Here is a 24,224-nt window from a genome sequence, read left to right on the forward strand (position 1 = left end):
TGGCCCTCGCGCCATATCACGTGGTTTGTCCTTCCAAATGTTATCGGGCTGAGAGCATGCGCTATGGGCGGTTTCCCCATGCTATGTGTCAGCGGGGGAGCTAATCGCGTGAAGTTTCAAAATACAACTTATGGTTTTGAGGGCGTGCGAATACAACTTACCGCCCTCCAAACCCACTCGTCATTTCCGCACATTTCTTTTCACGCTCCAATCTCCACCGTCGATCTGCCCTGCCAGATCTGATGGCTGTCGCATCACCCGATCGCTTTATCGCCTTGACTCTCCACCGTTGATCTGTCTCTTGATCTAATGGCTGTCGCTTCACCCGATCGCCAACTGGCTTGGTTGATCTCCGCCGTTCATCTGCCAATTGCCTCCGCGATATAATCCCAGCCGTCCATCCTGTTAGTCCACCATGTCCACCCATTTTCCTACGTACCCTCCTACTGTTCTATCTCAACCGTTCATTTACCCTTCACCCGCCTAATCCAACGGTCCTCATGCGCTGTTGCTCATTACGCCCTATTTTCACCATTTTGACCTCTGACCGTTTTTCCACTTCAACCCAAACTTAGCCTAGTTGCCTTTGCCTGCACCTTAGGATAGTTTTATGCCCCTTTACTTCTACAACTTAGATAGTTAGCATTAGATTAGTGTTGTTTAGAAATTTTTCTTAGTCTAGCTATTTTCATGATTAATTAGGTTATGGTGATTTAGGTTTGCATGTTGTTTTCTTCATTTCTGCAGTAGAACAACTCTCCCCTAGACTAGGTTTGCTCTCCTTCCATCAAAATCAAGATTCTTCTGACCCTATAGAAGTCTGGCTTGGAACCCCTTGGGTCTCTTTCCAGATGAGCAGTGAAAACATGCAGTACCTTCACTTCTACATGTGTATATAGCACAGTCACCTCCAAGTTTGTACGAACCCTGTGTTGATAAGTAAAGCTGGTAGCCCTGGGAGTTGCAACATTCTTGCTGCAATACCTAGGCTCATCACTCTTTGGTGCCGTTGCTGGGGAGGTGTTAGAGTAGTAGTACTTAATGCCTTTTCTTCTATTTTCTAGTCTCCAACTTTCTTCCATTAGTTTATTTGTGCAAAAGTAATTTATTTTCTTTCTTTCATTTTGTCATTTATCTGCTTTCCTTTCCATTTTGCAAGTTAATCTAGTTTCCTTCCCTGCAAATAGAATTTCAATTTAGTAAGTAGTTCTCTTTCTGTCAGTAGTCTTTCATTCAACAATTTCAATTCAACAAGTAGTTTCCTTTTGTTAGTGGTTTTCATTCAATTCAACAATTTCATTCTGCAAGTAGTTTCCATTCTGCTAGTTGTCTTTCATTTAATTAGCAATTCCCTTTCTGCAGAGTACTTTCCAGCTTTAAAGAAAAATCTCACAAAAACCCCCAAAAACATTTCCTTTCATGCCTCGTAGGATTAGGGATACTTCAGGAAAATTCTTGCCAAACACCCCCACCTCATCCAACAATCAACCTTCTTTCTTCTTCACTGACGGTGAATTGGAAGCCCCTTTAGGTGAGCAACCTGACATATTTGAGGAACCTATAGGGGAAGAGAAGAAGAGGAAGAACCCATTCCTACTGAACCAATGGCTGAACACTTAAATGACAGAGGAGATAGAGGGAGAATTGGGAGTGCCTTCCCCATTAGGGAAACCAATGGGGACACTAAAATGAAGAACATAAGCCCCTCTGCTCTACCTCATTTCCATGGCTTGACCACAAAGGAACTGACACTTTCCTATTTGAGTTTGTTGTTGTCTGTCGAACCTATGACTACACAGATGATGAGCAGAAGTTGAAACTGTTTCCATCTACCCTCAAGGAGGCAGCATTGCGCTGGTTCATGGGTTTACCTGGAGATAGCATAACAACTTGGGCTCAGATGCAACAAGCCTTTAACAACAAATATAGGGACTACTATAGGTCAAAGGACACCAAGGATGAAATTTTCAGGATGACCATAGGCCATGATGAATCCCTAGAAGACTATGAAGAAAGATTCCAGCTCAGTTACAAAAGGGCCAGGTGCACACTTGACCCTGAGTCACTGAAGCTAGTCTTGCTTAGAGGAGTAAGGGAGGATATCCTAGACACCTTACATATGTTATCAGGAGGATATGTCTACCAACTACCCTATGAGGACATCAAGACTGTCTTTAGAAACCATTCTAGGGCAACCAGAAACAAGGGTAGAAGTAGTCAACCTATGGCCAGTACATCGTCCTCCAACTCATCCATCAAGGGTGAAATTGGAAATATGCTGGAGGACTTCAAAAGTGAGATGCTGCAAACCCTTGCCTTATAATTGGATACCATGAATATCAGAAGAAAGCAAGAGGAAGCAGAGAGAGCCCTGACCATCTTCTATCCTAGGTGCACCAGAAGGCATCCTAGGAATGAATTCCCATTAAACTGTATTGAGGTTTGCTTAGTCTGTGAAGAAAACCACTCCATAGACAAGTGCCCTTCCTTACCTGGACTCAAAGCTGTATACAAGGAGCTGAAGGGGTCACTGAGCAGCTTTGCTACATTAACCAAAGGATACCTCCTGGGCCTAGACCATACCAGCAGGGTATGCAAGGATCATCCCATGCATATTACAGACCCAACCAAACCACAACTACACCTTCTTGGGGACCCCCTGCCAATCCTTCATGTTATACATCCCCTCCTTGGGCCTATGCATCTCAATATTATTCCCAGCCAGCTAGCCAGTCATTTCAAACCTACAATTAGCAACAACATCAGTGGAATCCCCCACCCCAGGGTGGAGGCCCAATTCAACAATGTTCCAGCTCTATTGCCTCCATCACCTACCCAACCGCAATTCCTGCACTCTGCTCCCCCTAGGCAACCCCAGATGCCTGCCCAGCCAAATCCAAACCCAAACAATAGGCAGGCCCAACAAACATACGATGAGAGACATCATACCCAGCTTATGCCATTGAAATTCAGGAGATTAACCTGAGATCTGGGAGAATTCTCCTAGATAACCAATCCATCTCTCCACATAAGGAGGTTGAGGAAAAAAGAGAGGAAAGCAACCTTAAAGCAAATCCACCCTTTCCCGAAAGATTAGCCCAACCACACTAGCCTACCCCAAAAGAAACTGAACTTCTGGGAGAATTGGAAAACCAATGTGTAAATATTCCCCTACTCCAAGCAATCAAAGATGTGCCTATTTACAATAAATTGATTAAGGAGAAGTGCTTTAAGCATCCAGGAAGAAGAAAAAGGGATGCCCCTACCATTAATGTCATTGGGCAGTTATCTGACTTAATGGTGGGGGCATGCAATATGTCCAAAATACTTAGACCCTGGAAGCCCATTAGTTGATGTCCACATCAACGGCACCATTGTCCCACACACTCTGATTGATCTTAGGGATGCCATAAATGTGATGACAAAGGACACCATGCTCAAGATTAACCTCCAAGGGTCATTAAGGAAGACCACAACAGTGCTGCAACTTGCAGACCATCCCATAGTCACCCTTGAGGGAATTGTGGAAGATGTGATGGTCTCCATTGATTCCTGGGAGTACCCAACATATTTCCTAGTTCTTTAGCCTAAGGCTAAGCTAACTGGTTACCCTCTCATCCTTGGGAGGCCATGGTTGGCCATAGCTGATGCCTACATTAGCTGTAGAGTTGGGAATATGACCATCAAGAATGGGCATATGTCCAAACAATTAGTCCTATACCCTCCTGCTCAACCCTCCCTAGAACATGACTTACCTTTATGGTTGGAGGAGGAGGAAGAAGATGAGCTTTATTCTGCCGAACTATATACTTTGGAAGCCATAATAGGAGGAGGACAACAAGATGAGGACGATTTAATTGAACATCTGCCCCAGAGTCCAACTCCTAGTTCATTACCCCTAGAAGAAGAAGTAAAAGGGACACGGAACAATCATCAAATTGACTTATGCTTGGCTGATTCCAACCCACTCCGAGTCAAGACCATAGAATTTGGGCCAGAGAAAACCTTGAAGATTAATCCATCTTTCTCTACTTCAGAGGAGGAACAACTATGCAACTTATTGAGGGAGAACCTAAAAGCCTTTGCTTGGAACTACAAGGAAATTAAGGGAGTACACCCCTTGGTGTGTACTCACCACATATACATCAAGGAAGGTTGCAAGCCAGTCAGGCAACCACAAAGGAGAATGAAGAACTGCAGAAATTGTTAGATGCAGGGTTCATTTGGCCTATCTTTGACAGTGAGTGGGTCTCTCCTTTAGTGTTAGTGCCCAAGAAAAATGGGAAGTGGAGGATTTGTGTCGATTATAGGGAATTGAACAAGGCCACAAAGAAGGATCACTTTCCCTTACCCTTCATTGACCAAGTGCTATATGGCCTAGCAGGGAAGAAGTTCTTTTCTTTCCTAGATGGATTCAGTGGGTACAACCAAATCCAAATTTGCCCAGAAGACTAGGATAAGACCACTTTCACCTGTCCATGGGGTACTTTTGCCTATAGAGTCCTTCCTTTCGGCCTGTGTAATGCTCCTGCCACTTTCTAGAGAGAAGTCCTAAGTATTTTTGCTGAATTAGTTCATGACGCTGTGGAGATCTACATGGATTATTTTACACCTTATGGTTGTGATTTCCAAGAGGCCCTGACTAACTTAGGCAAAGTATTATGCAAATGAATTGAGATGAACCTGTCCCTCAATCCAGAAAAATGTGAATTCTTAATGATTGAAGGGACTGTGCTAGGTCATTCCATATCTCAGAGAGGACTGCAGGTGGACCCAAACAAGGTAGCCATCATCCAAATGGTCCCACCTCCACAAAAGCAGAAAGATGTTAGGAGTTTCTTAGGGCTAGCTGGATATTACAGAATATTCATAAAAGACTTCAGCAAGATAGCCTCTCCTTTGTTTGGTTTATTGGCCAAAGATTCTGAATTTATATGGTCAAAGAGCTGTCAAGAGGCCTTGGACATTTTAAAGGGTAAGGTAACCACTGCACCAATCCTTAGAGGCCCAAATTGGGCCCTCCCTTTTCACATTCATGCTGATGCCTCACATAAAGCCATAGGAGCAGCCTTAGGATAGGTAGAAGAGAAATTGCCTTATGCCATCTATTTTATCAGTAAAAACCTGTCAAAGGCCGAGCTAAACTATACTGTGACAGAAAAAGAACTCCTGGCTATTGTGCATTCATTGAACAAGTTTAGGAATTACATTACAGGCTATTAGACATTTGTGCATACTGATCATGCTGAAATTAAATATTTAATGAACAAACCAGATGTAAATGCTATAATCATAAGATGGTTACTCTTATTGCAGCAGTTTGATTTAACTATTGTTGATAGGCCTGGTAAAGAAAATTTTGTTGCTAACTTTCTGTCTAGAATGAATCTTCCTACAGGTGAAGAAGGAATGGTGGATGATCAGTTCCCAGATGAGAATTTGTTTGCTATTTCAGTGCTCTCCCCATGGTTTGCTGATATAGCAAACTATCTGGTGTCAGCACAGTTCCCACCAAACCTGCCCTCCAGAGAGAAGAGCAAGATAATCAAGAAGAGTGCCCCCTTCACTTGGATTGGGGGCAATCTATTCAAACTTGGTCCAAATCAAATCTTGAGAAGATGTGTAAGGGAAGAGGAGGTCTTTGACATCCTTCTGACCTGTCATGATGGGCCTTGTGGAGGCCACTTTGCAGCAAAAAGGACATCATTCAAAGTGCTTCAAGTAGGCTATTATTGGCCTACTCTTCATCAAGATGTGAAGAAGCATTTTAGTTAGTGGGATCGGTGCCAGAGGATGGGAAAACCTACTCCAAGGGATGAAATGCCCCTGCAGCCTCAAGTGACTTTCGAGCCATTTGACAAGTGGGGCATTGACTTCATTGGACCTATCAACCCTCCTTCCAAGCAAAAACAACACATCATTGTGTGCACCGATTACTTTACTAAGTGGGCAGAAACGAAACCAATCAAGGAAGCAACAGGAGATAAGGTGGTTGAGTTCCTAAGGGAGAACATACTCTACAAATTTGGGTACCCTAGAGAGCTAGTCAAAGACCAAGGCAGCCAATTCACCTCCAACATGATTGAAGAATTACTCAAGCATCGCAAGATCAAACATAGGACCTCCACTCCTTATCATCCACAAGCTAATGGGCAAGTGGAGGTGACCAATAGAGCACTGGAGAACATCCTGACCAAGGTAGTGAACAACAGTAGAAAGGACTGGGCTGAGACACTAGTTGAGGCCACCTGGGCCTATAATACAACATGGAAGACCACCACTGGATTCAGACCCTATGATCTGGTCTATGGAAAAAAGGCTTTGTTGTCCACTGAATTTGAATATAACACATTGAGAATGGCAACCCAACTAGATTTAGATCTCAGTCATGCACAAAAAGAAAGGCTGTTCCATTTGAATGGCCTAGATGAATTCAGAATGCAGGCCCTCCTCCATACAGAGATAATTCAGCTCCAGAGAAAGATCTGGCATGACAAGCATATCAAGGAGAAGTTATTTCAAGAAGGAGGCTGGGCACTATTATATGATTCAATGTACAAGGAATTCAAGGGCAAGCTAAGAACAAGATGGCTCGGACCATATGTGGTGGAAAGATGCCATGACAATGGTTCAGTGCGAATTAAGACTATAGATGAAGAAGCCATTCCATTGCTAGTTAATGGAAACAAATTGAAATTATACAAGAGGCATTCATCTAAACAAGAGTTCATTGACAACATCAATAAGACAATGATGATGGTGGAGCAAGTTTCAAATCCTCCCTCATTAGGTCACTGAAAAAGAAAGAAAAAACAGAATAAGGATTCAGGTGAAAACCTCCATGAGGCACCTGCGTCCCATCTTTCGGTTGAAAACCTCCATGAGGCACCCAAGGATGACAAAAAAAAAGGAAAGAAAAAGAAGATCCCTGGGTGAAAACCTTCCTTCAGGCGCCCAGGGCAGATACCTAGGGTGAAAACCTCTCTGAGTCAGCCTAGGTGTTTTTCAAAAAATATAATAATAAAAGAAAAAGAAAAAAACATAATTGTTGTTTGAAGGAGGATGAGAAAGACAATCAAGGAGAAAAGAGAAGATCCAAAAGGGGCCCTGCCTCACATATGTTCATCTCCCCCACTCCTTACCATGCATCCCTCCATAAAGTCCATTGTTTTTTCACTTCACTTCTTCAATTCAGGAGAAGATTGTGTTTTCCAAAACATCACCTCATCCATTACCATTATCCTTGCCTTCACACACACTCCTACTCCCTCTGTACATGCAACAACGTCTGATCTGCATTCATAGACACCATCAACAGACAACAGAGGAGGAAGAAATATGACCATACAACAACAGCAACAACATTAGATCTGCAGTCAAGAAACCATCAACAGACAACAGAGGAGGAAGAAGAATGACCATCAGCAACGCCTTTGATATTTGACACTTGCAACATGGAATTAAGGCCATAGGTAAGTATCCTACTCACTCACTCATTTGCATCATTTGATAAAAAATTGTAAAGGTTAAGAGGTAGTTTGTTTGTGAGTAAAAAGGTGGCCAGTTTCCTCTAAAAAGGTTATGCCCTCCAAAACCTCAGGATCCTTATAACATGGACAGTCTTCAATGACTTACCAGTAGAGGATGACATCAAAACCTTCATCTATGATGTTAGTCCTTCTGTTAGTAAGGAGGAGACAAAACAAGAAAAAGCAGATACAGAGCTAGATGGGGAGGAGATGGATACAAAAGAAACTAATACAGAGGGACATGATGAAGGAGAACACAAAGAAACATGATGCTGAAACAGAAGAGAAAGAAGGCATTGAAAAAAAAAAGGAAAAAGAAAGATCAACAAGAAACAAAAGAGCTAAGTGACTTCAGGGACAAAGAAGCAGCTGAACAATCAAAATCCCATGGCCTTAATCAACACCCATAATTTAATTGTAAATAATCCTCAGCTGACACTCAGATATCTTGCTTCCCAAGGGAAAGCAAGTACACATTTTGAGGATATGTTTAGGCTGATAAGAAATGGTAATACATGCCTGCTAAAAGAGATGAAACACTACCACATAGCTTGAAGATCAGATAATATCAGTGGGAAGAAGAAGAAAGGAAAGCAGGCTACTATGAACAAGAAAAGAAGACCACAACAGAAGCATAAGATGTTAGAGAGGCTACTAGAGCCACTAAGTTGCTAAGAGGATGAGAAACACTTTCAGTAGGGGGGTGATGATGAGTCTCATCATTGAGTAATTATATGGGCCTTAATTGGCCTTAGTTCACCTCCTAGCTTAGTCAAACCAACTATTTTCACAACTTATTGCATACTTTTGATTATATTTTGCTTATGAGATGAGTTAGAGTTGGATATTTTGCTTTGTGGTCTAATGTGCATGTAATGCAAGAATAAAGGATAAAAGCAAGGGAAATGCAGGGATAAAAGGTAAAAGAAAGGAACTATGGTAAAAGACCTTGGTAAAAACTCAGATGAGACAAGAGAGAGGAATTACAGGAGGTAAATCCTCCTCATTTACTGCCCATCCATTCAAATATCCCTCCATCAACTAAAAGTACAAACAACCAAATCAGGAGTACTAAAAGACAACCAAGCAAGTGGAAGTACAAGCAACCTCCCTACTAGAAGGCAACTGAGCTAGTGAAAGTGAAAGGACAAGTTACCATTAAGTTGGGAGCTGTACCTCCCTAATTTTGAGGGAAGTCATTAAGACTTCAGATGTATAAATAAAGAGGCTTAGGACCTCAGTTTTTTTAGCTAGTTAGTCAGTTAGGCAGTTATCCAATAGTCAATCAGTCAGTTAGCAAGTATTCAGACCTTTTGACTTGTAACAGTTTGATGTAATACAATGTTCTTTGATAATGAAGATGAGTTTTGATTTGAGCCAGCACTGAGTTAACTCAGAGGGCTGAAGCTCTTGGGTTAGGGCCCGACCCTAGAAGCCAAAGCTCCTCTTTATTGTATTGTTAAGTAGCATAGCTTCCTGATTTTTGTCCATTTGTTTAGTCAGATGCATTCTCATTACAGCAACAATATAGATTCATGCTTTTTGTGCATTTACTCAAGCAGTTCATTTCCATTACAACAGTAGCATAGATGCATGGTTTGATTGTTCATCTGGTTAAATAGATGCATTTTCATTACAGTGGTTCAACACAGATTTCTGGTTTCCTGCTCATTGACTTAAGTAGTTTCTTGTTCCCTGTTCATTTGCTCGAATAGTTGCAGTCCATTACAACAGGGTAGAACATATTGGTTGTGTTTTAGTTTGTTCCATTTATGCTTTCGTTTAACTTGTAAGTTGACAAAGAAAAGAGCCACAAGGTTTCTCATAGTCTCGGCCTCACCTCCTCCCTCTGGGACCATGAGGTGAGTAAGGAACCCTGCAACAACCCCAAGAACACAAGGTTTGGTTTCCATAGGGTTTTTCATTTAAACACAGTCACTGAGTCCATTGCATTGTCACTCTGTTCCTCTCATGATTATCCACCCCTTCACTCTCTCTTTCTGTCATTTAGACCTCCACCCTCTTCCCAAATCTCTCATGCTGTCATTCTCCTTAAGCTTGAAACGCTTAGCGAAGATCTGTTAATTCACATTCAAATGGTTTTTAAATAGTTGAACGCCTTTCACAAGCTAAACCATCCAATCACTGCTCGAATTCCTTTTCGCATTTGACTTTTCACTCTTTAAATCCCCACTATCAATTTGCCTTGTCAGATTCGATGGTTATTGTGCACCTGCTCACCAACCTACTCGGTCACATCTTTGTCGTAGATCTGCTTTTCCAGATCCGACGACCCTTGCGCCATATCGCGTGGATTTCCTTCTGACTGTTATCGGGTTGAGAGCACACGATATGGGCGGTTTCCCCGTGCTACGTGTCGGCCAGGGAGGCTAATCGCGTGAATTTTCAAAATACAACTTATGGTTTTGAGGGCGCGTGAGATACAACTTACCTCCCTCCAAACCCGCTCGTCATTTTCGCACATTTCTTTTCGCACTCCAATCTCCACCGTTGATCTTCCCTACCAGATTTGATGGATGTTGCATCACCCGATCACTTTATTGCCTCGAATCTCCATTGTCAATCTGTCTCTTGATTCGACTGTTGTCGCTTCACCCGATCGCCAACTGGCTTGGCCGATCTCCATTGTTCATCTGCCGATTTCCTCCGTGATACAATCCCAACCATCCATCTTGTTAGTCCACCATGTTCGCCCATTTTCCTACGTACCCTCCTACTGTCTGATCTCAACCGTTCATTTACCCTTCACCCACCTGATCCAACGGTCCTCATGCGCTGTTGCTCATTACGTCCTCTTTTCACCATTTTGACCTCTGACCGTTTTTCCGCTTCAACCCAGACTTAGCCTAGTTGCCTTTGCCTGCACCTTAGGATAGTTTTATGCCCCTTTACTTCTGCAACTTAGATAGTTAGCATTAGATTAGTGTTTTTTAAAAATTTTGCTTAGTCTAGCTGTTTTCATGATTAATTAGGTTATGGTGATTTAGGTTTGCATGCTGTTTTCTTCATTTCTGTAGTAGAACAACTCTCCCCTAGACTAGGTTTGCTCTCCTTCCATCAAAATCAAGCTTCTTCTGACCCTATAGAAGTTTGGGTTGGAACCCCTGGGGTCTCTTGCTAGATGAGCAGTGACAACAGGCAGTACCTTCACTTCTACTTGTGTATATAGCACAATCACCTCCAAGTTTGTACGAACCCCTGGTTGATAAGTAAAGTTGGTAGCCCTGGGAGTTGCAGCATTCTTGCTGCAATACCTAGGCTCATCACATCTCATGGCCTTCTCTTCATTGAACTTCACATATCTACGAACCAATGTCATCCAGTGAGATGGAAGGTACACCCGATAGTTGTGAGGTGTATTAATGTACCCCACAAATGGCTCTAGTTTTTTCCTTGCATCGTTGGTAACATGAAAATAAACTGATGAACCAAATATCCTAAAGTGTGCCACATTTGGTTTCTTACCTGAAAAAACTTATTCTAGCGTACTCATCCTGAGAATCCGATGAGGACTCCTGTTCTACACATGTACAACTATGTTGCATGCTTCAACCCACAAGTGCAACGATAGCCCCTCATCATGTAACATCGCCTATGCAACTTCCACAATACTTCTGTTCTTCCTTTCAACCACCCCATTATGTTGTGGGTTATGGGGTGCTATTAACTCTCGTCGAATGCCTTATGATGCAAAGAAGTTCTCAAATTCATTCGACACATATTCTCCACCGTTATCACTCTTATGAGCCTTCACTTTCCTACAAGTGCTTTAAATTCACAGAATTTAGCGAACGTATGATATTTCTTCTGCATGAATAAAATCCAACACTTACGTGAGAAATCATCTACAAATATTACATAATACCTGTATTTGGCCAAGGAGGCTCTCAAGAATGGTCCACACACATTTGAGTGAACTCTTTCAAGGATCGCTTGCGCTCAACTGTCCTTATCATGAAAGGTGGATTTGGTGTACTTCCCCAATGTACATCCTTTGCATGTATCTCTCTACTCTAGTGCACCCTTGGGAAGTCCTATAGAAATCTGCTGCATGATATTCAAAGCTCTGTGGTGCAAGTAACCCAATCTTCTATGCCACAACTCCTTGATGTCTCGGCTCTGCACCTTCTCTGTTTTTGTGCTCAAAGCAACACAATATTCTACATCCAATTTGTAGAGGTTCTTCACCCGAACCCTGATACGCTTCACTTGTCTTGAGGTTATGTGACGAAGGAAAAACTTTCCCTTGCTAAATATCACATTGTAGCACGGTCCTCCAACATAGCAATTGAAACCAAATTCTTCTTTAGACTCATCTTTTAATGTGAGAGAAGAACCAGACTCCCTCTGAAAAGTAACATTGCCGATGCCGATCGCGCTATACCTTTCATTATCTCCCATTTTGATGTGCATCTTGAGGTCGTTCTCCTCCATGTCACTAAAGAATTTTTTGTTTCCGGTCATATGGAATGAGGCTCCACTATCCAGATACCACACACTACCCATCATCGATGTCACCATGATACCACACACTACCCTCTTTACCTAACTCCTCTACGTATTCCTGAACAATACAAGTTTTTTGTCTCAGTATCATTCCAACAGTATTGTGTGCCTCTTTAGTTTTTAAAAATTAGGTGGCTTTTTCTTTTTATGCATTAGGTATTTATTTGTTTTGGTTGGTAAGCTCCTCCTTCAATCTATCACTTATGTCCTGAAGATGGATCCTCGTTGGGATTCGAAACATCGACAAGAGGCACACAATACTATGGATGATCCGAATCAAAAATCTCTAAATAAATATAACCATTTTTTCCTTGTATTCTTCACTATTGTGAATTAAATTACCTTCGGATTCCTCTATGACCAGTTGCGACAATTTAAGGTTAGCATATTTTTGTACAATTTCCTTTACTTATTTAACAAATTATAATTTATAGGCAGAAAACCTAAAGTAACAGTAAGCGCACAGATTTCAACTGCTTCATCAGAAACATAACAATCCTTTCCACGAAGGACTTGCAATGCTTATTCAAATTCTTTTTCATGGCCAACTTTTGCCTAAAACATCGAATTACACTAATCAATACAAAAATGATAAATGACACCTTGAATTCTGCATAGTAATGTATATCTAAAGTTTGAACTTTCCTAGATGCTCCCTTCTAATTTATTTGTATTATTTAATATCTTATTATGTTGTTACTATTCTCTTTAAATTTATAAACCTTTGTTGTTTTCAAGCATTGTATTATGTACATATGACAAATTTGAATTGCAATCAATCAACCGTTTGAGATGATACAAGATTTTAGTAAGAGCATACGTGGTGACCAATTTGAGAAACTACAGTTCAATACACTAAAAATTCATTAACAATATGCCTATGGAAATGTACCATAAGAAATGACATTGGAAAGGAATAATTACTCACCAACCACCTAAGGGACTCTGGAATAAAGAAGAGTCATGATATCAAAAGAAGACAGGGGATGATTCATGCAAATACGTGTTAAAACAAGTCTAGTTTTTTTAATCTTTGAAATTACAAAAGTCATATAATGAAGTTCCTTTTATACATTTTGTATGGTTGTGTACTTTATAGCTTGTATTAGGCTCCAACCAAGATGGAAACAATCTTTGTTTCTCATATTATCATATTTAATAAGAAAAACATGGTTAAGATATTTTGAATGGTGATGATTACCTATAATAGCAAGAAGGCGACATTCGCCTAGCATCTCAAGCAAATATGTTATTAAAATACCAATGGTCACGGACAACTGCCATGAGAGGCAGAAAACAATGATGTTAAAGCTTTTAAAATGAATAGGACTTCATTTTCTGCATAGTGAACTACAATGTTGTTGTTACAAATTCTAGTTCAAATAAAAATTGTCCATTCTAATTAATTAGAGATTGTAAAGAACGAATCATGTGGATCAAAGCTTCATATTTGATTTGTTGTTGTAAGCCCTCCCCTTAAGTTCTTGGGAGTTATTTCAGCTATGTATACAAGAACCTATCAAATATTATAACATAAAATCCTGAGTGGAAAGGAATTATAGAACTAATATTATAACATAAAAACAAGAGTAGTAAGGAATTCTAAAATTAAAAGGAATTTAAGTGAAACTAACATTTCAAGACCCAACTACAGCTAGTTCAACAATACCCAAATGCCCAGCAAAGGTCTAGGTGATAGCTCATAGCGAATACTGGCATATAGTAGTGAAAATCACAGGGCCTGAAATAGCCCACAACTTTTTGGATTCTATCCAACTTTCTCGAGCTAGCTGCTTGGGATTTGAGATTAAATGTGCATGTGCATCCAGAAAAAGATCATTTGGTCTGCTCTAAATCAAAGGCCCATCTCTTATCTCTCCACCATTTTCCTCTTCTTTCTCTAAGAAAGGATATCTCAAAGTCTCCTCCTCCATTGTTGTAACTTCTCTATCAGTCAAGAAACAAAACAATATAATGTAATGCAAAATGGCCACTCAAAACCAATTCGAGGGTGTAGTTTCTTTGCACAGCTTCTAAATCTCCAACCAAGACTCCCAAATTCAAGAGTCAAGATTTTGCTGCCAGAATTCGATGCAGGCTCACTGATGAAGGCTATAAGAAACCCTCATTTTTCTCCATTCCCAAGGAAGCTTTAGGGTATAGTCGTATTTTTGGTAATAAGGGCAGTGGCATCAATAGTTTCAAGACTTATGAGTCGGGCTCGTCGGACGTCTCCTACGTTGGTTGGATAAAGCTCAAGATGAAAGAGGCCAAGAAGCTCAAAACCCTAACCAATGCCCATCGTGAAGATCGACAGCCAAGAAAACCCCAAGGGGACATAAAACTGGGGTGGTTCAAGAAACTCTGCAATTTTGGTAGGCGAAAAGTTGAATCTACGGTGGATTTTCCGGATTCTAGAGTCGCGGCCTCTGATAATCTGTAGAATGTGGGGGATATTGTTGAGGAGGAGGAGAGGTCCCGCACTTCAGTTCTGCAGCTCTCAGATTTAAAACACTTTGCGTCACAGCAGGAGTCAAGTGCATTATCAAACCATAAACTCCATGATGAATTCAAACAGACTCTCCTGGAACTCCGGCGATGCGCACACATGTCAAGTGGAAAGCAAAAGGTTGCTTAAAAATTTGTGCACAGATGTCAGACATACATGGGAAGTGTAGACGAAAAATAGAGATGCACTAATTCAAAAGAAAGGCCCATCAGGCCTAATTAGGCAAATTATGATTTAATTAATGGTTAATGGTGTATTTTAATTATATAATCAGCCTAAATCCATCTTAACTCTGGACCTATCAAGTGTCGAGAGGGATCAAATCTCTCGAGGTGCAAACCTCTTTTTTGAGTGCAAAACTTGAGGAAAGGTTTGCACCTCGAGAGATTTGATCCCTCTCAGTGTTTGATAGATCCGGATTTAAGATGGATCTAGGTTAGTTTCAATCGCATGTGGCCAAGAAAAATCTATAGAACATATGACTAATTTTATCAATAATGTGTAAATACATCTAATATTAATATAATCATTTTAAATATTGAGATGATAAATATTGTTAAAAACTTTAATGATAAAAAAAAATGATGAAATAAAAAATTTGAATGCAAAGTGACAATGTAATAGTGTTGAATGATATAAAATGTGAATAATAAGAATGTAGTCAATTACAAATAGTATTCATTGTGATAAATCTCAAATTATTTTCGTCTATTATTATTATTGTCACCCTTGTTAGTTTTCTCATCTTTTCACATCGATTATATGAAAATGACGGTTGAAATCGTAAACCATTTAAATCTTTAGCTCGATCTGTTGTAATAAACATGGTACCTTGTCTCTCTTGCTCTCCAATATTAATAGGTTGAATTATTACCCTCCAATATTCTTAATATCTCCCTCCCTCTCTCATTCTCTTTCTCCCCCCTCTGTCTTTATGTCACCCTCTCCCTCTCTTACCCTTCTTTACCTCTTTCACTCCTCTCTCTCTTCATTCCTCCTCTCCCCTCTCCTTTAGTTTATCTCCATCTCTCTTGTCACTCCCCCGTACTTTTCCCATTCTCTCTCTCCCCCCTTCGTCTTTATGTCTCCCTCTCTTGCCCTTCTCTACCTCTCTCACTCCTCTTCCTCTCTCTTTCTTCATTCCTCCTCTCCACTCTCCTTCAATTGATCTCCATCTCTCTTGTCACTCCCCCTATCTCTCCACCTCTATCACTCTATGTCTTTGTTCTTCCCTCCCATATATATCCAGAGTTAATATAACATGATATATTAATATATATTATAATATAACAAATTTAAAATCGTATTAATATAAAGTTATTAAATTTAATAATATTAATATTATAATATATTAATATGAATATTAGATTTAATAATAATAATAATATTACTATCCCTTGAGCATTTTTGTAGAAGTGTGAGAATGCACGTCAATATGAGCAAAATGAAAGTAGTGGTTTTTTCTAAGAAAAGAAAACATAACCAACATAAGTTCTACTTTGAATGCAACATTCTGGAAGAAGTTGCGGATTACAAATATCTCGAATTGACTTCAACAAAAATCTAAGCTGGAATGGTTGTAGAAAGAAAAGAACTTTGGGGGGTTGGAAAGAATTTTATGCTTTTCAAAATAGGTATAGAGAGGCAGAGTTATGGAACTGAAAAACCACTCAAACTCTTTTTGGGCTTCTAGTGATTCCGGTGATTCTCTATGGTTGTGAACTATGGGCCAGCAGTACATCCGACATGCAGTGGAGACAAATTGAGAAAATTCAAAAGCGTTTGATTACAAACAAATTCAAGATTAAAAGTGCAGTTCCTTATGCTATATTGTTAAGTGAAACAGGGACTGCTCATATTGAAGCAATTGCTATGGTGCGAGTCATAAGGTATTTAAAAAAAAATTGACAAATGGAAGAGGGTAGATGGTCTAAGGTTGTCTTTAATGACAAATTGTGCAAGAGAAAAAATACTTGGATGCAACAAAATAACAAATGGTTTAGTAAATGGGATATTTACTTGAACGCATGTCCCATAAACAACAAAGAGATAAAAGCTTTTGTTATGGGAAAGTTCCATAAGCGTACTTGGGATAATGAGCTATGGAGAAAGAAAAAATACAATATTGAAGTGTTTAATCCCACTCATAGTCATCAACCAAAAGCATACATAGAGGCCAATATCTCTTGGAGAGCCAAAATTCTTATTGCTCAGTTAAGGGCTAATTCTCATCAACTCCGTTGTGAAACAGGGCACTGGAAAAGGCCAAAAGAAGTGTGGGAGGAAAGAGTATGCATTTTTTGTTCTTCCGGAAAAGTGGAAACAGAAAACATTTCATTTTAGAATGTGAGGCCTTCAAAGACAATAGGGAAAATTATGCAGATATGCTGGCAGCTAGCTCTTGGGATAATCTATTTAGCGAGGGGTTTGTCGAGAAGCTGGGAGCATTTATTTTGAAGCTTCACAAAAAAAGGGTCGAATACATCAAGCATATGAAGAAGCAATTTGTCCCATAGGCTATCTTTAGCCTCGTGGACGTTAAAATAATTTCTTTCTTTCTTCTTTCTTCATTAGGCTTTGGTGGACGTTTCAAACCAACCAATGTGGTTCATCCTCACGACAAAGGTACATTACTATTTACAATATGGATCACAAAAGTCTTAGATGTAACATTTAATAATAATATTAATATTAATCTTTTAATGTTAATATTAGGGTTAATAATGTTTTTTTGCATGGTATTAATAATAATTTGGCCCATGGTATTCACCTAATAAAACCTATTATTTTAGTGTTCGTAAATATAAAGAGATTTATGGAATAAATATAAAAATATGTTTTATTTATTTACCATGTCTCTAGTTTATTTATATTTTTATTTATTTACCGTACCTCTTTTATTTACCATGGTATTTGACCCATAAGCTTGGTATATAATTAGATGTTGATTTCTAATCCTATTTGATATATTTTTATTTTACCATACCTATTTAGACCTATTTTATATTTATATTTACCATATCTTTTTTATAAATATGATATTTGGCTCATGGTATTAATAATAATTTGTCCCATACGCTTCACCTAAATAAACCCTCTTTTTTTAGTTTTTGTAAATATAAAGAGGTTTATGGAGTAAATATAAAAAGAGGTTTTATTTATTTACCATACCTCTAGTTTATTTATATTTTTATTTATTTACCATACCTCTTGAGTATGTATAAAAATAAGCTTTATTTATTTACCATATTTTTTGTTTATTTATATTTTTATTTATTTACCATACCTCTTTTTTGAGTGTTTGTAAACCTCTTTATATTTTAAATTTGCATTGTGTTTATACAAATCACTCTCATTATATATGTCATTACGGCAGCAAATTAGGCTACGGAGGGCCAGCTTGGGCGTGTCAAGTAGCCGTAAAACGCGCGCAAATGCCCTCTCCTCTCCCTATCAGTCGAGCACCTAAAGGTCCTCTCCCTATGGTCGAGCCTGCTTACGCATCCTTATCAGTCGAGCCTGCTTACGCACCCTTTCAGACGAGATTCCACGGGGCTCTTGATGTAATAATAATTAGATTGATTTTTAAAGAGGACCGAGCATAAATGCATAAATATTTTCAGAATAAAATTTAGAACATACCAGATATTTTGTAATAGCCTTGGTTAAAAATCCATGTAAAAACTAATAAAGGTAAAATAAGACCTTGGTTATGGGACATGTATTCCAAGTTGAATGTTGGGAAAAAACCATAGTGATGGGGGATCACTTGTGATTAATTAATGGCTAAGGAAATTGGCAAAGGCGGTGGCTAAGGCTTTGGAAAGGCAAAGTGTCATTTATTGGCATTTTATTTATGAAAATAATGGAAATTAGGAGGAAAGGGAGGTGAAAGGTCACAAGTTGCATGTGAGGAGGAAAATGAGAGGCCTCATTAATAAAAAGGCTTCGGGGGATCAATTGGTAACCTTTTGACAGTTTAGTTTTGGAGCTCTGTCTCTATTTTCTCTCTTTCATACTCTTTGACACTTAGAGTTTTCTTCAAGCACTCTTGGAGGAGTGTGGCATACTTAGAGTTTTGGAGCAAGAAGGAAAAAGAAGAGAAGGAAAGCGCAATAGGACATCGGGATCAGCAACTACAGCGGGTTTTGTTTGCAGGTACGAAATTGCATGTATGTTTTCCTCACTAGTTTTGGCATGCATGGCATATGCATGTGGTTTCTTGGTTATGACCTGTCATTGACATTCAGGATTGCCTAGATTGGTAGTGGATTTACCTGGCCTTTCCATTTCCTAGATAACCGTGATGTTATGGGTTTTAATTTTATTTTTTGATTGGTTTTCTTGTGCCTTTGGTTGTGAGTCGACTTACTAGTTCATGGAAGCCTTAGTTGGACAAAGCTCTGGAATCCATGTAACAGCTTGGGTTGAGTTACTAGTCCTAGAAGCCTTGGTTAGAGAAACGCTCTAGAAGCCCTTGGTGGGTTGAGTTACTAGTCCTAGGAGCCCTGGTTGGACAAATGCTCTAGAAGCCCGGCACCGACTATGGGTTCAGTTACTAGTCCTAGAAACTTCGGTTGGAACAAATGCTCTAGAGCCCTGGACAACTTGGGTAGAGACCAATATGGTGATGATTAGTGATGTCCAACCATGAGGTGGAATAACTGCTTGAGGGTGGAGGTGGTTTGGCCTCTAGAAGCCCTGGATGAAAGAAAGATTTGGTTTAGCCTAGTCTACGATTGGGTGGTTCGTGGAAGTCCCATACTTGGTCAGCCTAATCATCAATAAGAGCTCTCCTTCTCCTTCGTATTTTATGGGTAAATATACTTGTTTATATGTGGTTTATATGGTTGTTATACCCTTGATATTTCTGTTGGTTATATGTTGGTTATGAATGAGTTTTATGACAGTGGAAATGTATGGCTCTAATCATGTTTTGGTTAATCACAAAATATACCATGAATAAATGGCTTAATAGATGGTAATGCAGTTATTGTGACGAGGCATTAATGCTTCTTAGAGATTCTCAGATAATGATGAGACCCTTATGCTCAGATTTGTTGTTTAAACTCGTATATTGCATCTTTTGACATGTTTGATGTAACACCCTCCTCCCACATCTAGCCAAGCAATCGGTCGGCCGAGGTAAACATGCGACGAGAGGCCACTATGATATGATTCAACCTCCTAAGTCACATTAAGGAAGTGTAACCAGCAAAAACACACCATACAGACAGTGATCATCAGCTACAGGACCCTCAAGAACCAATCCAATACTTTAGACAACTTGCCTTGGGGTCCCACTGAGCTTTTAAACAATTTAAGGCTCAGTCACTCACATGCTATAGGCATGAGTGTGACCAGCAACCCAAAGTCACTCTCACATGATTGCCTTTCAGTGACCAGAGACCAAAATTGTCAGTGCTATGCTAGCGACTCCAGGATTTGAGCCACTTTTTCAGGTCCAGAGCCCAAGTCACTGCCCATAATTGAACCATCTCTTCAAATTAGTAAAATAACATGGAAATGATAGTATTAAATCAAATACTTGTTTAAGACCTTGACTGGACCCCTACTAGCCATGATAGGCATTTCGTCAAACATATTGCAAATGTGTAATCTACAAGTGTAATTAACAGTTATGAGCATAGGGGTCTCATACTTAGTTGAGAATTGCTAAGAACCATTGATGCCTCAACACATCAACTACCATTCCATCCATTAGGTCATAGATACATTGATCATTCAATTACAAGTAAAAACATGAGGAAATCCATACATGGTTGTTGTCATAAAACACATACATAACCAGCATAATAGGGACAGAAATACTCATGAAAGTACAACCATATAGACCACATACAATCCATCAAAATTCTCATAGAAATACAAGGAGAAATAACCTTTCATTAATGATGCAAAATCCAAACCCGGGATGGGACTTCCATGTTCCACCCAACCGTAGAATGGCTGAGCCAAATCTCTCTTCAGTCATTCACCCCCGTGCCATATTCCAAGCATGAATATGGTATCTCATTAAACACATCAATCAAAACTCATTTAGGGCTTCCAGAGGCCATCCACCTCGACCATCAAATAGTAATTCCACCTCACGGTCAGACATCACAAAACCATCATTATATTTGTCTCTATCTAAGCCTTCCACGGCTTCCAAAGCATTTGTCCAACCAAGGCTTCCAAGACTAGTATCTCAACCCATAACTTATTAAGGGCTTCCAAGACTAGTAACTCAACCCACTAGGGGCTTCTAGAGCATTTGTCCAACCAAGGCTTCCACGACTAGTAACTCAACCCACTAGGGGCTTCTAGAGCATTTGTCCAACCAAGGCTTCCACGACTAGTAACTCAACCCAATCTGTTACAGGGATTCTAGAGTGTTTGTCCAACCAGGGCTTCCAGGACTAATAAATCAACCCAAGCTAAGAAAACATGAGAACCAACCCAAACAAATAATGAAAGTAAAGCCACAATCACCATGGTTATCTAGGAAATAGCGAGGCTAGGCAATCCACTATCAATCCCGACCATCCTCCATGCCAATGACAGATCACAACCAAAAATCCACATGCACATGCCATGCATGCCAAAACTAGTGAAGGAAACATAAATGCAGCTCGGTCCCTGCAAGCAAATATGATGTAGTTATTAATCCAAATGCCCTCTTGCACTTTCCTGCGCTTCCTTTGTCTTCTTGCTCCAAGAATCCAAGTGTGCCACACCCACCAAGAGTTCTCCAAGGAAAAATCTAAGTCTCCAAGAGTATGAGAGAGAGAGAGAGAATAATGAGAGAGATCCAACACTGAACTAACAAAAGGTTAGCAAAAGTTTTCCAAGTGATCCTCAAAAGCATTTTTATGAATGCAACCTTTATTTTCTTCATTTTCCATTATTTTCCTTCATTTTCCTCCTCACGTGCAACCTATGAGGTTTCACCTCCCTTTTCTCCTAATTTCCATTATTTTCATAAATAATTGTGCCAAAAGTGTCATTTTGCATTTCCAAAGCCTTAGCCATTGCCTTTGCCAATTTCCTTAGCCATAAACAATCACAAGTGATCCCATCAATAGGATTTTACCCAACTTTCAACTTGGAATAAGTGTCCCATCATATGTGGTTATTATTTTGCCTTTATTTACTTTTATTACATGGAATTTTCACCAGGGTTGTTACAGAACCCTCCCCCTTGTGGGACGTCGTCCTCGGTGTTCAATCACACATGTACCTCAGCAACATGTTGAAAGAAGACATACTACTCATGGAGCTTTATAACACAGGTCATTGCAGTATCTACAAAGAAAGACTTGCTCAAGACAAAACATCATGACAACATACCACATAGTGGAGCTTTATAACACAACTCATTATGATATTTACAATGATCATCCTGGTGAGTGCCAATCCACATGACATCATAACATCATGATAGCATAGTAACATGACAACATAATCATAATAACATGAAACCCATACCGCATAATGGAGCTTTATAACATAGCTCATGGTGGTATTTACATCCATATACATGTGTACATATAGCAACATTACCAAAAATATATACCAAAAACATATACCAAATAATATACTAAAGCATATATCAAAACATATACTAAACACCACATCTAAGCATATATCAAAACATCATATATAATATACCAAACCATCATAAGCATATATCAACCACCATAAAACATATACCAAACCACCATAAAGCATATACCAAACCACCATATCAAAGCTTCTTTGCCTCAACTAGCAAACAAGGAAGGATACATAGCCCGCATCTGATCCGCCATCTCCCATGTAGCTTCATCGGGCCCAAAGTGCTTCCACTGCACTTTAACTTGCTTGATTGCTCAGTTTTGGAGCATGAGCACCTTTTTCTACAATACACATTGAGGCTTCGACTGGAATTCTCTATATGGTTCCACCTACAATATAGACTATTCAATCACATGATCAACATCCTTGACATACTTCTTAAGCAATGATACATGGAAAACATCGTGGACTTTGACTGTCAGAGCTAGTGAAAGTCGATATGTTACTGGCCCAATCCTCTCACTAATGTTGAAGGGTCCACAAAATCGTAGTGCCGGCTTATCACATGATCCAATCCGCAAGGAACTCTTCTTCGATTTGATGTGCAAGTACACATGTTCCCCAATCTGGAACTCCTTGAACAACTTATTTCAATGTGCATATATTTTATGCTTATCATGTGTTGCCTTGAGATTCTTCTTGATCACCTACATATCCTGTTCCATGTCTACCAACATATCTAGTCCAATCAACACCCTATTAACCAGAACACTCCAACTGATGGGAGTGTTACAACTTCGCCCATACAAAGCCTCAAAAGGCCTCATCCTTAATGACTCCTGATAATCATTGTTGTACACAAACTCTCCCAAAAGGAGATACTCTTCCCACTTCCGTTGTTGATGCATCACATACATCCTCAACATGTCCTCCAATATCTTGTTGACCCTCTCTGTTTGTCCACCGGTCCACAGATGATAAGTTGTGTTGAAGGCCAACCCAATGCCCAAACCTACGAATATCTCCTTCCAAAACTTGGAAGTGAGCTTTGTATCCCTGTCTGACACGATCTTATTTGGAACACTGTGTAATCTGACTACATCTCTGATGAATACTTGTGCCACATTGCTAGCTGAGAATGTAGACTTTACTGGAATGAAGTGTGCAACCATTGTTAACATGTCCACAATTGCCATGATGGAATCATGCTACTTCACTGTCTTAAGCAACCCTATGATGAAATCCATGGAAATAACCTCCCATTTCCACGTTGGAATCGCGATCGGTTGTAGCAGTCCACCTGGATGTTTACATTTTGCTTTCACTTGCTGACAGTTGAAACACCTCACCACAAACTCTACTACATCCCCTCTTCAAATTCGGCCAATAGTAGAATTTTTTCACCACTGTTAGTGTCTTCTGATAACCTGGGTGACCTGAATAAGGTTTTGCATGAAACTCCCTCAAGATCACCTTCTTGAGCTCGTTGCTATCTGGTGCATATATCCTATCTCGAAACCTAACCAATTCACCCATTGTAAGACAATAATCCATACCCTGTACACCTGCACCTATACATGTACCAGTACCCTGCTGCAACATGTGCAAAATCTCCATATACCTAACATCTTGTTGACCTATCTGCAAGATCTTATCCAAAAAAAAATTCCCACAGGAGCTCATGGCTGCCAAATGATATACATGTACCCATCTACTGAGAGCATCTTTCACCCTGTTCTCTTTACCTTTAATGTACATGATCTCAAAATCAAACTAGCTGATCGTGGCCAACCATCTAGCCTGCCTGGCATTCAGATTCGACTGGTCAAACAAATACTTCAACCCAATGTGATCACTCATAAGTACAAATCTCCTATCAAGAAGATGGTGTCTCCACATACTCAATGCATGTATGATCGTTGCTACCTCCAAATCATGTGTCGGGTAGTTATTCTCGTGCTCATTTAGTTTCTGGGTCTCATAGCATACTACTTGTCCATCTTGCATAAGGACTCCACCAAGCCCTCTCTTGTAAGAATCTGTGCATACCACAAACACTTTGTCTGGATCTGCAATCTGTAACACTGGTGCATGTGTCA

At 39.7% G+C, this 24,224-nt stretch overlaps 1 protein-coding gene across 1 annotated transcript in view; it reads right to left on the bottom strand.

Moving 5' to 3' along the window:
* The window catches only part of LOC149218542 (DNA repair protein RAD5A-like), a 138,567-nt gene extending 114,825 nt beyond the window's left edge, over positions 1-23,742 (bottom strand). Inside the window, exon 1 of the mRNA XM_089386581.1 lies at positions 23,599-23,742. Within this exon, the coding sequence (XP_089242707.1) occupies positions 23,599-23,742 (144 nt within the window). The remainder of the gene's footprint in view (positions 1-23,598) is intronic.
* Positions 23,743-24,224: the final 482 nt, after the last annotated feature.

Source organism: Pinus tabuliformis, chromosome Q (genome assembly GCF_031772625.1).
Source record: "Pinus tabuliformis cultivar Carrire ecotype Pingquan chromosome Q, CPIR1, whole genome shotgun sequence".
NCBI lineage: Eukaryota > Viridiplantae > Streptophyta > Pinopsida > Pinales > Pinaceae > Pinus > Pinus tabuliformis.